This window comes from Polistes dominula, unplaced genomic scaffold (genome assembly GCF_049000335.1).
Source record: "Polistes dominula isolate Pdom_NZ unplaced genomic scaffold, Pdom_raw_medaka contig_15, whole genome shotgun sequence".
Classification (NCBI taxonomy): Eukaryota; Metazoa; Arthropoda; class Insecta; order Hymenoptera; family Vespidae; genus Polistes; species Polistes dominula.
In genome coordinates this window covers 4,590,355-4,606,068 of record NW_028300915.1, presented here as the reverse complement: position 1 = coordinate 4,606,068, position 15,714 = coordinate 4,590,355, and the positions used below count along the sequence as shown (strand labels likewise).

At 30.4% G+C, this 15,714-nt stretch overlaps 2 protein-coding genes across 7 annotated transcripts; one reads left to right on the top strand and one right to left on the bottom strand.

The window, feature by feature from the left end:
* The first annotated feature begins 124 nt into the window (after window positions 1–124).
* Window positions 125–5,168, top strand: Pect (phosphoethanolamine cytidylyltransferase). 6 transcript variants are annotated; one of them, XM_015329096.2, is made up of 6 exons: window positions 125–529; window positions 1,092–1,229; window positions 1,368–1,547; window positions 1,630–2,056; window positions 2,373–2,503; window positions 3,177–5,168. In XM_015329096.2, exons 1-6 carry the CDS (start codon window positions 486–488, stop codon window positions 3,271–3,273), a joined length of 1,017 nt encoding a protein of 338 aa, XP_015184582.1. In that variant the 5' UTR covers window positions 125–485; the 3' UTR covers window positions 3,274–5,168. The 6 variants fall into 6 exon arrangements, with proteins under 6 accessions (XP_015184582.1, XP_015184536.1, XP_015184573.1 ...); XM_015329050.2 differs by having other exon boundaries at window positions 2,283–2,503; XM_015329087.2 differs by having other exon boundaries at window positions 2,283–2,503; window positions 3,164–5,168.
* Window positions 4,393–13,972, bottom strand: LOC107070609 (uncharacterized). Its single transcript, XM_015328979.2, has 6 exons — window positions 13,857–13,972; window positions 8,994–9,251; window positions 8,062–8,198; window positions 6,862–7,312; window positions 6,427–6,607; window positions 4,393–6,325 (listed from the first exon to the last, which is right to left on the bottom strand). The coding sequence occupies exons 1-6, from the start codon at window positions 13,893–13,895 to the stop codon at window positions 6,084–6,086; spliced, it is 1,308 nt and encodes a 435-aa protein (XP_015184465.1). The 5' UTR covers window positions 13,896–13,972; the 3' UTR covers window positions 4,393–6,083.
* Between the last annotated feature and the right edge of the window lie 1,742 nt (window positions 13,973–15,714).

Genomic DNA, 15,714 nt, shown 5'->3' with positions numbered 1-15,714 from the left:
TCGAATAACAAGACGATCAATATCTTCTGACGATTAGTATTGCAACTCACGCTTGGTTAATGTCCTTTTAAGCGATCAGAATTACAAATCAATCAGAATGTGAATATTGTTTCCGATAAAGTTGGTGGTTTTAATAAAATGTCTTTGATAAAAAATAATCATTATAGAGAGTATCGGTTATAAAATATGTCTTACTCACGTGAGTAACTTTAAGTTTTAACTCGATGGCGTCATTTGGATGACTGTGAACGAGCGAAGGGTAAAATAGTGGGGAGGAACGAGTGGTGCTCGATTAATAAAAAGATGTGCAACGCCGGTGTCGCGCGCAGTACGCTTTAAAGAGTTCTTCTATATGTTTCGTACTATCTTTATCATTTTTTCGCGTAAAATATATTAAATAAAGTGATTGGACAAAAAACAATCAAAAAGAAAGAACATTTGTAGGCTTGTGCACACGTGTGTCGTATTTTTTTCTTTTGGTTAATATGACAGAATCTCGAAAAGAAGTTCGAGTTTGGTGCGATGGGTGGTGAGTTTATGAATGAAATGTATTAGTGCGATATCATTTACCTTTCGATTTTCACGTGTTTAACGTGCGAACTTGACAGGTAACATAGAAAAAAAAAAGAAAGATAAGTTGGTGCTGTGAAAAACATATACATGCATATATATACATATAATACGTATATACATATATATATATACACACACACATATATATATATATATATCTTCCACTCGTGTCCTATTAAACTTATATCGTACTGTTCCTTCCTTCTTTTTGTTCGTGTTGGAAAAGGATCAATTTTCCTACATATCATGATTCAATACGTGGTCTAGAAAATGTTATGTCAAAAGATAAGAGACTAGCTGTCTCTCTGTGATTGTAAGAAAGACTGCCGATCAATACTACACTTGATTAATTAATCATTTGAATGGAATATACGTGTATGTTTTGGAGTAAATTCACGATCCTTGGAAATGTTCAAGTTTAGAACTATTCCGTTTACTCCTATGTGCTATATTCTTAACATTGATCTTTCACATTTTATAATTTTATGATTATTGAAATATGTTATTTTATATTTTAGTTATGATATGGTACATTTTGGACACGCTAATTCATTGAGGCAGGCTAAAGCATTAGGAAATTATTTAGTGGTTGGTGTTCATACAGATGAAGAAATTACTAAGCATAAAGGTCCTCCAGTTTTTACACAAGAAGAAAGGTAGTTTTTATATTTGTTACCTTATTAAAATAATATGAAATATTATTCATACATATTCTGTGTGTATTCTAATTCTACTTTGTTTCTATGTGAAATATAGGTATGATTTGAACAACATTTCTGTTTGCTTTATTTCAGATATAAAATGGTTCGTGGTATAAAATGGGTAGATGAAGTTGTTGAAGGTGCTCCTTATGTTACTACATTAGAAACGTTAGATAAATACAATTGTGATTTCTGTGTACATGGTGATGACATAACAATGACTGCAGATGGAATAGATACTTATCATTTAGTTAAAGCAGCTGGTCGTTATAGGTATGACAATATCTAACAAAGAAAAGTATTTTCTATTAAAAAGATATGTTTTTTATATTAATAAAGAATATAATTATTACAGGGAAGTTCAAAGAACAGCAGGTGTTTCAACTACTGATCTTGTAGGTCGTATGCTCTTAATGACACGTCAACATTTTAAACAAGGAGATAGCGAATATACAGTTGACAGAGAACCTAGCAAAAGTATGGGCCAAGACCGTACAGCAAAAAGTCCATGGACTGGTTGTTCTCAATTTCTTCCCACTACTCAAAAAATTATACAATTTAGCGATGGAAAAAGTCCCCAGCCTGATGATAAAATTGTTTATGTTGCTGGAGCATTTGATTTATTTCATGTTGGACACTTAGATTTCTTAGAAGTTGCAAAGAAAGAAGGTGACTATCTAATTGTTGGTCTTCATACAGATCCTGCTGTTAACCGTTACAAATGTGGTAATCATCCAATTATGAATCTACATGAACGTGTTCTCAGTGTACTAGCATGTAAGGTGAGTTATTTATTTAAAATCAAAGTTATATTTGTTTTTCATAAGATCATTCTGATTGGAAATATATTCACTTAAGTACTTGGAGAAAGATAAAATGAAGTAAAATTTTCCCTAAATCCTTATTATAATTTGTTGGATAAATGTGAAGGATATTTTTTTTAAAGCCATATAAATACTTTATTGTATATATTTTAAATGAAGAAATTAAATTTTGTTACATATCTAGTATGTGAATGAAGTTGTAATTGGTGCTCCATATGAGGTTACCAAAGATCTTATGGAACACTTTAATGTTTCTATTGTGTGTCATGGACAGACATCAATAATGTCATGTGAAGATGGCTCGGATCCTTATGAAGAACCAAAAAGACAAAATAAATTTAAGTTATTGGATAGTGGCAATGATATGACCACCGAAAAGATTGTAGAAAGAATAATTCTACATAGGTATGTTTTTCTTTTATTGTAACTTATACGTTAAATATATAAGATGTTGCTAATATATATAAAAACATAGTTTAAAACTAACAATATTGGAAAAAAAAGACATTTTAATAACATGAACTTGCAAATGATAAGCAAACTGCTTTAATTCTTAGTTGTTTTTAGATATAAGTAAACAAAAGTAAATCTATTAAAAATAATTGCTTAGATAAGATGTTGTAAATAATGATAATTAATAGTTATATGACGTGTCTCTTTGATAATTTTTACAAAGATCAAACATTACGAAATATTTTCTTATGCATAATGCAAAACATATAATTTGTATAAAAAAATTTCATAACATCTTTTGATTGCTAATGAATGTTTTGTAATTTTAATTATACTTTATTGTTTTCTTCAATGTCATTCATGCATTCATGCTTTTTATATTGGGATATGCAATCTCATGCAAGCATTTATTCCACTTTTTTATTTATAATACGCCTTTTTGTATACAATAATATTATTTACAGTTCTTTAATCTGGTAAAGTTTTTTAGAGAATGTTAAGAAAAATGTAATTACCTATGTGTCAAAGAATTTTAACTGATTATTGAATTTAATTGATTATTATATTTGCATATCCCAACATTTAAAGAAAATTGTATACGCGTTGATTAAGTGATGAATTACAGGTTGGAATTTGAAGATAGAAACTTAAAAAAGGAAAAGAAAGAGCTTGCAGCTTATGAAGCTTTTATGAAGTCTCAAAAAAATGGAAGGACTGCATAATAAATTTTTGCATAATTACTATATGTGATATAACCAATTTTATAGAATTAATTTGTATATACATATAATTCTCGGATTATATTAATTTATTCAATCTAATTAGGTCATTGAGTATGAAACGTCCGATTGTTCCTACTACTTTCAGTTCGAAATTAGACATTTCATGCTTAATGATCTAATAGAAGATATAGAACATAGAAGTGTAATTTGATCATTTTTAAAGACATACTGCGAAAAGAACTAGAATTACATTTTCTCTTAAACAAAACGAAAATTCGTCAAAATCGACGAAAGTTACGATATGATATTAATTTTACGTTAATTTATCACATGATTTAAAGAAAAGTATATAGAAAATTTAATGTCATGTACAGTTGCCATATGTAAGTAGAGTCTTACAATTAAGTGTAAAATACTTTATCATTAATATTATGTATAATTTTACTATTAATGGCACAATGATTTTAGTATAAATACATGTAGTAAGATACATGCAAATTCATTTGTGATTACTAAAATTCTAGTTCATATTTTGTTAGTGCAAAACGAGTATGCAGTTAAGAGAATGTCCCAAATTTTTCATTCTATTCAATACATGTTGAAATAAGAAATTATGAGTTGATATTTATAAAAGGAACTATAAATATATAATGTATATAAATTCGTCTGATTTACAATCCGCGTGAAATAACTATTCATTTTAGTTGTGGACGTATTTTTTACTTTTACTTTCTTGCAGTCTAATTAAATTAGAAGGTTATCAAGTTAAGCTTCACAGGCCTATACAAAGATAGAACAATGATATTAAGCCAAAGGATGTGAAATAAGTGTGTGACAATTGTTAATATTATAAATCATAATGATGCAAATTTATAGAATCGCTAAATGTGTCTCTATACATCGATAAAGCAAAGAGAAAAAAATATTGTATCTTTAGGGAGAGTGCAATACGCTTATAATTTCTCTATTTCGTATACATATAATAATATGAGCACATTTTCAATTTAATTTTTTACACTATTTTATTTAATATTTATAACTATATTTATATTTTTCATTATATATATTTATGTATATAATGAAATAGGTTGATTAGTATTAATCATTGGATTAATTATCAATTAAAATTTTTATTATAATAGAAAAGGCTTCACATGATGTATAAGGGCATGTAGTTGTGTATGTAAAAAAGAAAAAGAAAAGATAGTATGCATCACGAGTACTTCCTGTGATAATTATATTTATTACGGAAACAGGAAAACATCTAATAATGTATTTAAAAATAAAGAACGAATAATAACATTTAGTTAGAATTTTTGCACGACATGTGTGCCTTCGAATATTATTTTTCTTTATAAAGTATGGATATCAAATACTGTATGTAATGATACATTATTGTATTGATTTCCTACTTAAGATAAAGCTTTGAACCTATGTTGGTTCAATATATTATGCTTTGTGGGTCCGTTCGAGAAATTATGTAAACCAAAGATATACAGGGCCGAAAATACATATCTCGTCTCGTCGTTGCAAAGATTGTGTAGATTCAATTAGCATAAAATAGCGCACGAAACAATTGTTGAACTTGAACAATCATTTAGTTATAAAAAAAAGCAAATATATCAGAAATATAGAAAAATAAAAAGAAATAACATAATATAAAATAAAATTAAAAAAAAGAAAGAAAGAAAAGAAATTAACTTTCACAGCTGTTCGTTACTACGAGGTATTGTAAGAGGTATCGTGTCGAATTGTCGTAATTTACAACATTGTAACGATATCGTCATATTGTACAGCGTAATTTTATGGGAAAAACGTCGTTACCACTAAACGAAATGTAATGCAAGGATATTTGATTAACCTTGTTTTATTTTATAATAAATATATCAAACATATGCGACCGTACGTACAATTATTTTAATATTATCTTCATTAAATTTTTAAACGTTTGTATGATCTTTCGTATTGCTTAGAAATTTACACGTTCATACAACACGGCCGCTTTATATTTTAACTTTTTTGTTTTCTGTTTTTTTATCAAATTAATTTAACTCAAAACTAATACATTAATCGTGCAGATTTATGTACAAAGTGTAAAGTATTTTATTTCAACCTTTAACCAACCCAATATTTGTATGCATTTTGCTCAAGAGATGCACTTTTGCGAATACTTAAATACTACGATCGTAATGTAAGTATGAGCGATCGACAATTGCGTTCGCATTATCAGGTCACGTGATAGCATTGCACAAGGGCATATTTAGGAATATTCAGAATATATGCAAGAAGAAGAGAATAGATAGAGCGCTTTATAATAGATATAAAATATCTTTCTAAGTTCTTTTCGATTCGAAACAAGCGCTGTTTACAATTTAACTTAAATCTAAGAATTCCTAAGATCCTTGGTATTAAATATTACACATTAAAATAATACTTAATAAAATCATATAAAGTATTATCAGTCGTATCGTATTAACACATTTACAATGTGTTTTAAAAAACTGTTATCTCGTCGGTAAATAAAGTATCAATCGTATCTAACTACTGTGTGATGAACATTTAATATTTATAAAATATTATAATAAATATCAACTATATGTGAAAAATATATAATCTATAGAATGAATAAATAAATTGGATCGTAAATATACATATATCGAGCATAAATACATATATAGATACTAATTAAATGTTAAGTGTTCATCGTTCGATTTTAAATATTCTTACGTCATGCTTATTTTTTTTCTGTTCTTTTTTCCTTTTTTCTTTTTTTAAACGTTATTGAATGCAAATAAATCGATTGATACATATTATTGTACTGTAGATCGTCCAGTGTATCCTGACGTTGTGTCACAATATTTTCTCGCTCTATCTCGTACTAACTCGTCGATGGACTTATTTTGCGAGATAGATGATGATAAATTATGCAGACGAGAGGCCAAATAACACATAATGAAGGCCGATAGGACTAATAATGCACCTAAACCAGTTGCCACGTAAAGAAAACCACCGCAACTACCTTCCAGACCGGCTGCAACCTTATTGTAAATATCTGCAGATAAATAACTTCATTAATTATATTAGCAAAAGTTAATTGATCATTAAATTCTTTTATATAATTGTTTTGGTACACGATATTAAGCGTTTTTATACCATCTGGCATCATAACGGTATATTCAATGTTCTCCTTGAATTTTGTAAAAGGTGTTGAGTCATTGTAATTTTTGATAAGGCGTTCAACTTTAGGCAAGAGCTCTCCGTTGATTTCTTCGTTGAAATTTCGTTTTCTTCGTTTACCATGACCCGACGGCTCGAAGAGGTCCAGACAGAAATCCTACGAAAAATATTGAAGTCTTTTCACTACTTTTACTTTCTTAATACGATACTTAACATATATATTAAACGTTTATTTTGTTAGATATGTCTTTTTAAATATTTTTTACATTTTGTCAATTTACTCAATGCTCAATTGAAATATCAGACACGTTTTGTGTTCATATAATTCGTTTGCATAAACAACTTAATAAACAATGTTGATGATCTATACTTAAAGAATTATAAATAAATAAAAAAAAGAAATATTCTCACCGGTTGACAATCTTGTGGTTCCATACAAGCTTTTATTTGCGAATGTATCCATAATGTAGAACGTTCTCTCATAGAACTAAGCAAAAATGCTTCAAAATCCAAAAATACCTCGTTCTTTCTTTCACGATATCTTGCTGGTTGATGAGGAATGATCGAGGCAAAATCTCGATTTCTACATCCATCCTTAACAAGGATAACGCTTCCTGAAGCATGCGGTTGATCGGGATCAGGACTGACTGTTACTTCCAAAAGTTTGATGTAACCCCAAGCACTGTCAGGGCTGATACGAGCTCTTAACTGAAGTTTTGTGCCTATTGGTACTGCCTGATCGACAGTTTGGGATCCGCTAGATTCTGATAGATTACCTGTAGCTTCGCGATAAAGAGCGACTTCGTATTCTAGACGACCTGGTGTCTCTTCTACTACACCGGATACTCTAGCACCATGTGGACTAAAACAAACATTATTTTTCTAATGAAATTTTCATGCACCGAATTATTTACTTGATTTATTATTTTTTCAACTTAATCCATTTGAACGTCGTTAATAGATTTCATCAATTTATTGGACTAAAGCATTTCGGTAAATTATCCTAAAATAGTAATACCATTGTTAACGAATCATTACCGCGGTAAATTCGAGTAATTCCATAATGTATCGTCGATTAATTACGATTAACAAGATATTGAGGCATTATATTCAAGAATTATTTTCACTGAGAAATTCAATATTTTATTTATCGTGTTTCGTGCCAACAATCGTAACTATGTATTTGTTGCAAGAGTTCGTTATAATATGCAATTTAATAACGTCAAGCATTCGTGTTTAATTACCAAGTTAATAAAGCTTTATGCTCTTCCTTATAATATATGTATACTTTTAAGTTTATATTCGTACGTATTAGCAATTGTATTCATAATTTCTTTTTTAGAGCATGTTTCATAATCAGGTTGCTTCATAATACTAACATTTTGATTATTTATAAGCAGTTATACAAAGATATTTCATCTCTTTTTCATAATGTTTTTTATTCTTCTCGATATTACGATATCTTTATTATTATTGATTTGAATTGTATCATTCTGTTTTTATTTACACTCTATGAATCAATTATAGATAGCCGCAACATTAACGGATAGAGCATAATTAATAATTCAACAATAGAGAAGAGGATGTCATCAATTGACGTTGCTAACTTACAAGGTACCAGCAAAACCGGCAGCTTTGTGTCTAAGCAATGTGGGCTCAGGTGGACGACACATGAGGATCAATTCTTGATCGGCTAGCATTACGACCCCAGGGAATGCCGGAAACCATATCCGTAAGTGAATAAATCCCTATGAAAAAAATAACAAAACAACCAAAATACTAATATTTACGATAATATATATTATAGTAAGTTGATATTAATTAATTTATGCATAAAATATTCTTTCTCATAAGTATGAAGTATTTGATCTTTTTAACCATTACATATGTTTAATTATAATACTTCACGTATAACTTTAATAAAAATCATAATATATTTTGACGTTAAATGTTAAGATAAAACGAAGAAATTTTTTCAGTCGACATTTCACATCAAAGCACAAGAAATTAATCCTTTGAAAGAGAGAGAGGAAGAAAGATAGATAAAAACGTACTTTGGCGGGATTAATTACGATTATCTTATATTTTTCTATCTATAATTTGATATTTTTCAACGTGAAAAATTAATAGTATTTTATTAAATTTCTTTCTATATTTAAAATCGTTGATATTTACAAAATTTTAATTTTACAATTTTTCTGAAATAGAATTAGAAGTATTATATATTTTTTTTCGGATGACGTGAGATACATATATATTTGTAGTTATTACTGCGTTCTCGAATTTAAAATTTATTTGTTTTCTATGCTTGTAATCAATCAAAATATCCCTAGTATATTTATATTACATATAAAATATTCTTTCTGTCTGTTAGATTTTTAATTTAAAGAAGTATTCGGATCTAATGAATTAAATTTCTTTATGTTTGTTCGTGTGTGTTACAGCTTAAAAGTATTTTTAAACGTTAGTTTATTCAATTCCAATAAACACGAATATTTTTTGAAATCTTTATTCTTCTTTGAATTTTTTTCAAGTCGACTTACGTTTCTTTTTAGGACACCGCATCGTGAAAAATCCGTTACTTTGAGAAAGTAGTTGTCTTCTTGAGGATCGTTAGGATCCGGTCTAATCTGGCAATGAATGTCGATGAGAGGATTGGCCGATCTATCGTCGGCAAATAGCGGAGCTCCTCTGAAGCCGATCGGTCTTCTGATTTTTGCAGTGAGAAGATCGGCTGCTGAACCAGCCCCACTGCATTGAATCTCGGAAATCTCGTAATCTTGAGCAACGATTACTTTAACCTACGACGATCGAGGAAAGAAAATAAAGTAAATAAGACAGACAAATTATTTCCCAGGCTTTGTTTCGTAAACCACCTTATGAATATTTATGTAATTTTCCTTTAACTCGGCTCTCTCGGGAACATTCTCGTTCTACTTCCAAATTGTATATTTGATGGTAAAATTCTTTTTGAACTTTCAATCGAATCTCGAAAGCTTTTACGTTCGACCCACAAAAATGTTTCGACGTTATTGGCTTTATTTCACGTTACAATACATATTTAGGTTTGTTTATTTATTTTTTTCTCTCTTTTATACCATCTCCAATTATTCGCATTTAGGATATTTTTTTCCTCTTCCGCTTTCCTTATTTTAGTATTTAAACGTTACGATTAAAAAAAGAGATCGATTCTAATTTAACACAATAATTTTCAATGAATTTCAATTGATCTTTATGGTAAAATTTGAAATCGATTTAAAATATGCAGAATTTTGGCGTCAATATATGAAAATTTGTCGAGATCTTCCTCTACCAAGATTCGAATTCGATGATATATTAAATGATAGTGAGATTATCTAACGAAGAATAAGTGATAGATATTATTAATCTCTAGGATAATATGCAAGTCTATAAGTAATTAAGCACGTGCCGTTTGAGTTATGGTAATTTCTTTAATGGTCTGCCGATAATTTCAATCTCACAATCACTAGGACGAGTGCACTCCACTATAGGGAGTTTATCCCCGCTTATGGATTCCTCCTAGCTTGGCTCATTCTCCCTACTTTCCTGGATTTTCTTTCTCTTTTTCTTTACGCGTGGTGTACGACATGATAGGTTATTATGGCGCTATTGGGTGCTACCGGTAGACGGGACAAGGTGAACAAGAACCGTGCACGCATTTGTATATACTTACTTCGTTTTGAGTAACGGTTGTAAGAGGAGGAGACGCTCTGTTGCACGTGTAAAACTATTCGTTGCGTGTATTTAATGTACATTGGTATAGATATGTGCTATACTATACTGTACTGTACTATAACATTTAACTCGTATACTTCTGTTTTTTTTTTTTTGTATTTTTTGCGCCTTCACACTGCATGCACTTTTATCGTTCAAATATTATTTTCCATACTAATAATTAACACTTTGTTTTTTGTACTATTTGATTCCTTATCTGGTCTGAATATTTGTTTATATTTATTTGGATTTTCAGATATATATTTGTAAGTTATGTTTCTTTAAAATAAGAAATAAGTTTTTTAGAAGATAAGTTGTTATGTGTGTTGTAAGATAATTTCATAATTTCATTTTATCTATGATATAGGATAACGTTAATTTTAAGTACGACATATTAGTAGGAATTGGCACATGGATTATTACGATCTTATGAATGTAGAGTATTCATGGTTCCATCATTCCTTCTAAAGCAAGTATCGAATTTGGGTCAAGAAGTTACATTAACGTTTAGGTATTTCATTAGATGTACATTAAGAGAGTTAAGTTATTTATATATGAATATTTAATGAATGAATGATGTATGAAATGATCCATCATTTTTGGAATAAATTTGAAATAAAATTAACACCTTTTCGCAATACGACAAGGATCCTATATTAATGTAGAAATTATTGTAAAATAAGAATGGTATGAGTCGTCTTATCTCCAAATCTTTAAATTTGCTTATATTTTTGTAAGCAGATGTCGTTTAAATATTTACTTATTATCTTATTTATCTCTTTTTAACGTAACATTATTTAAAGACTAATTTTTAAAATAGTACTTTAGGAACGATCGTTAATCGGTGATTATATCAAAAGAGAAATATGGTCCGCGTATATATCTACAAGTACTACCAATGTATTTACATATATACATACATACCAACATATATATACTTAGCACAAATTTGTGGTGTTAAATCGAAGTTTAGTTGGCCGACATCGTTAATCGAGCGACAAACAACTTAGTCCTTTAAGTGAACGCTTATCGAGACGCAGGTGTTGCTGCGATCGACTTTGGGTATCGGCTAACGTTTGCAAAATATGAAGACAATTTCCTCGGGAATATAACGAACATACGTGTACATATAAACGCACGCAAGCCTTTGATCGATGATACAAATTCACAAGCGGAAGATAAGAAAAAATTACTATACCGTTTAATGCTTACTTAGTATCCGATCCATTCGAGCGATCAGATTCTATTATCTAACGGTAAACGGAAGTAAAATATAATATGAAATAGACGGTAGATGATTTTGGTATATATATGAACGTGCTATTCAATTTAGCGCTTGGTTAATTGAATTGTATTTAGTTAGATGAACAAATTTAGTCGACGACGTATTAAAGCCGTTTGTTGTAACACAAAATGTGTATATCGCTGAGAGTTTACAGAAAATCGATATATCGTATCTAACGGGTCAAGCGACGTGCGACGTTAATATATAGTATGAATGTAATTATGTAATAGAAACGAATTATATTTAATTGCTATACGTAAAACATAAATAAATTAGAATAGAAAAAAAAGAGCTTCGTTCTTTTTTGAAAGAGCCAGAAAAAGAAAAAAGAAAAAGTACACACAAACACAAAAAAAAAGAATTAAATAAATAAAACAGAGGACACACCAGGTTAGTCTCGCATTTTATTATCGATGCAAATATCGTTTGCAAGGTAGAAAGTGACAAAGTCAAAGTGACATTATTGTTTGAACGACGACCGAAGAGAGAGAGAGACGTCATTTTTGTTTTTATCTTGATTGGAAACGAAAATGTTGATTCCTAAAACTTTTTCCAAATTGATTTTCGAAAATCTAAAAATTTTTCTGATACACACATACATATATATATACGGAGGATACCTAATACGAAATATATGTATATTATTTTTTTTCTCTTTTACGTATCAACGATACAAACGTAGTCGCGTGTTCGTTCGATCAAATATAAAAGTAACGGGAAAGAAGAAACGTTCGAAATTCACCACGCGAAACGGCTGAGGACTGGTCACCGAAATTGCCTCTGGGGCAAATGGATTTTATTTTCTTCGTTCGAAACAACTGTGACCTACTCTTTTACGACATCGTCAATTTTTTTTTCCTCGCTTTGTCATTTTTCACACCAAGAAACGCGTGTATCAAAAAAAACATTTCATACGCTGTATCTACTATGTCCTATCTTTCACATTCTTTCATTTCTGTCTTCCTTCTCACCAATAGTTCTACGTTTCCATTCGTGTCTCTCGTCTATTAATGTCCACGTGGTATGCGATTCGTTTTGAGGAATAAACGTAAAAGCATTCAGGTACAATGTCACTCACGAGGAACATCCTTATATCCTTTCCTATTCTTTTTTCTCTCTATCCTGTCATCGAACATCCTTTCTTTGCTTTATCTTCACGACAAAAATATTCTTTTCATCCTATCTTTTAACGTGGTGGTGTATAAAAACTGTTTTTCCCTCTATTCTTCCAAAATCTAGGAGATTATTTTTGTATGAAACTTTATGCTTCATCATAAATATATATATATATATTTCCCCCCTCCCCCTAAGAAATATATAAATGTTGTTTCTTTTTTTCTGTCGTGGAATGTTCTTTTCTTTTCTTTTTTTTTTACTTTTTGTTTAAATACTTTCTTCTATTTTTTCAATTTTATTTCATATTTTTAAACAAGCAAAATTTATAAATATACAATAAGTAAATAGACCATGCTTCCATTGGTAGATTAAAGTGAATCGATGCGGGATATCATACTTGACAGCATATCTTCACCGGCACGCTTCGGTGGTAATTTAACTATAATGATGGTAATGATGATAGTAGTGTAATGTAAAGTGTATTTCCCGTATTTGTTGAGTGATTGTATCAAAAAGAACCATCAGCTTCTTGTTCGACTTTATGAACGAAAAAAAGGTTTATAATTCATTTAGCAGATATTCTATCTATTATGTATTTATTTATATAAATAGATATATAAAAGTTTGCAGCGCAGAATAAAAATAATGTCGGACGACTTTTTATTTTGATTATAAGTATCTCTTTGATAACTTTTTAAATAAGAATACCGTACATCGGACGTGAAATACAATTTAATGATCTCCATTAAAAGTGTTATGAGGAAATTATTAAACAATTAAACAGAAGAACATTCTTATGTTCAATTAATAAGATATTTCCTCCCGTGAGAAAGATACAATTGGATAAAGAAGAAAATTATTTTCTCAAATATTTCATATCTATGAGTTATAAATCAAACAAGGAATATATTTAATAGAAATATTTCTAGTGTACTGCGCTATTTTTTCATTTAAAATGCATTTTTTATCAATCCCTCGAACGAAGTAGAGTTCGTTTGCAAGAATCGTGTACGACGAGTTATCCGCCTATTTCATGCATTTCGTTTGCGTATATCAACGTGCATACATACACGAACGCGTACCTCCTTTTTTATATATTTATTCTTTTTTTTTTTTTTAATAATCAGATTTTTGAACAAACTTTTGACGCTTTTTGTATAAACGTAGAAAAATAAAACGTAAACGTTGAACGTTAATTTTGATAGCAAAAATTGATCTTAATACTTAATATTTGCGACGAATTTTTAATTTTTCATATCTTTTCACCCACCGTGGAAAATAATGCAAGGATTCCAAGGATTCGGCACATAATGGTGAAGATAATGATAATGTGATGATCTTGTATTCGTCAAATTGATCTTCTCGTTTACTCGTAAATATCTGACGTGTAGTTCGTTAAATCCTTGTCCACTAATCTCGTTTTGCGGTAAATATAAATTATCCAACCTCGTTCGCGATATAACCGAAAGAAGAAGAAGAAGAAGGAAAAGAAAAAGAAAAACCGATGTCGTCGGCCCTTTTGGGATGACGCAATTTAGCAGAAGGTTCACGACGGACTGAAGTCTTAGCTCGACGTTGAGGACGCGCAAGAATTCTCCCCCGAGGCGTCTCCAGTAACGCCAGCACTATGGATTCTCCACCTCTTTCTTTTCTTCATCTGATTCTTCTTCTTCTTCTGTTTCTACCTTGTCTTCCTTCGTAGGTAGGCGGGAGAGAAAACCAAGGAACCGGAGAATCACCGGACCATCCGGAGTACTGTTAATGCATGCCCGGTGCCTCCACTAACGACCATCCTTTGCCTCCTCTTCGTTCTCCTTCTCTTTGAGCCATGCGATGCCTTCAAAGTCGCCATTGTGTCCTATCTAACAAACCGATTTCTATAAGGGCTGCAAATGGTATCCTCAAGGACGTGATTTAAGTTTACAAACGTACTTCAAAAATTTTCACCTCAGAAAACCTCATTGATCCTACTTTAACGGTACGTCTAAATTGACAACTTTATATATTTGCAAAATTCTACTATTAAATATTTATATATTCGGAGTAAAAGATTAGAAGAAAGAATATCACATAAATAATAAAGTGTAAAGGAAGTAATAGTACTCGTGAACAAAAAAAAATATCTATACTTCTTTTCCTACGTTATTATTCGTAATTTTAATTTTATTGTAACGATGGGATAGTATACTATAATAATCAACGATAATTTATTACGAAGAAATAAGATTCCATGTCAGTTCAATTCTAGAAAAATAAAATAACGATGATCAATGGTAGAAAACGCTTCCGTTCTGGGAGGTGCCGCGAACTCAACGGATCAAGGAACATAACGTGAATCTGATGTTATGCATAATATAGGAATTGCTTAACCGGTTACTGACTTCTCTGCAGCGTAAATTTTAGGTCAGAGTCGTGGCCACCTCGATTAAAGAAAAATACCTACCGGAAAAATAATCATTCAAGTTTTATGTATTTATGCGTGCACTTCTCTTTCGGTTCCCTTCGAACGATTTTCGTGTAAGCTATATATCTTTGCACGCGTTACTTGAATCATTCGTCGTCATCATCGTTATAACGAAAAAAATATTTTTTTCAACGCTTTCACGTTTACAAAGTAAATTCTAAACATTTATAAGTGTTCGTGTAAGAATAAACACAAGGTGCCTTTTGAAAAGAGTCACTTGTTAGACTATCTCCAAAGTTAATTGAATTGTCGAGGAATTTAAGCAATAAAAGTAATGTTACTTTTCACCGCGTGGTGAGAAATAAATGATGATTTCAAAACTTTGTTTCTTTTATTTTTTTAAAGCGGCATCTTTTTTAATTCGAGATAAAAGTAATATATAAAACGAAAAGAAAAATATAAAGAGTGAAAGAGAGAAGGAAAGGGAAGTAGAAACAAAACCGAGATCGTTTCGACTCTTTTCAATGGCGCCAGATGCTGTGACAAAAAGGAGGAAGACCAAAAAAATAGATAGGAAGAGACTCGGTCCTCTCGTTGAAAAGAGGAAGAATAATTTGAGATTTGTCCCGGTCTCTTGCTGTACTTGTCACTGACTGAGTGACTGATAGGAACTCGCGCGCTTAAACACGCTCTACGATGTCACGCACTCTAATCCGCAAAACGT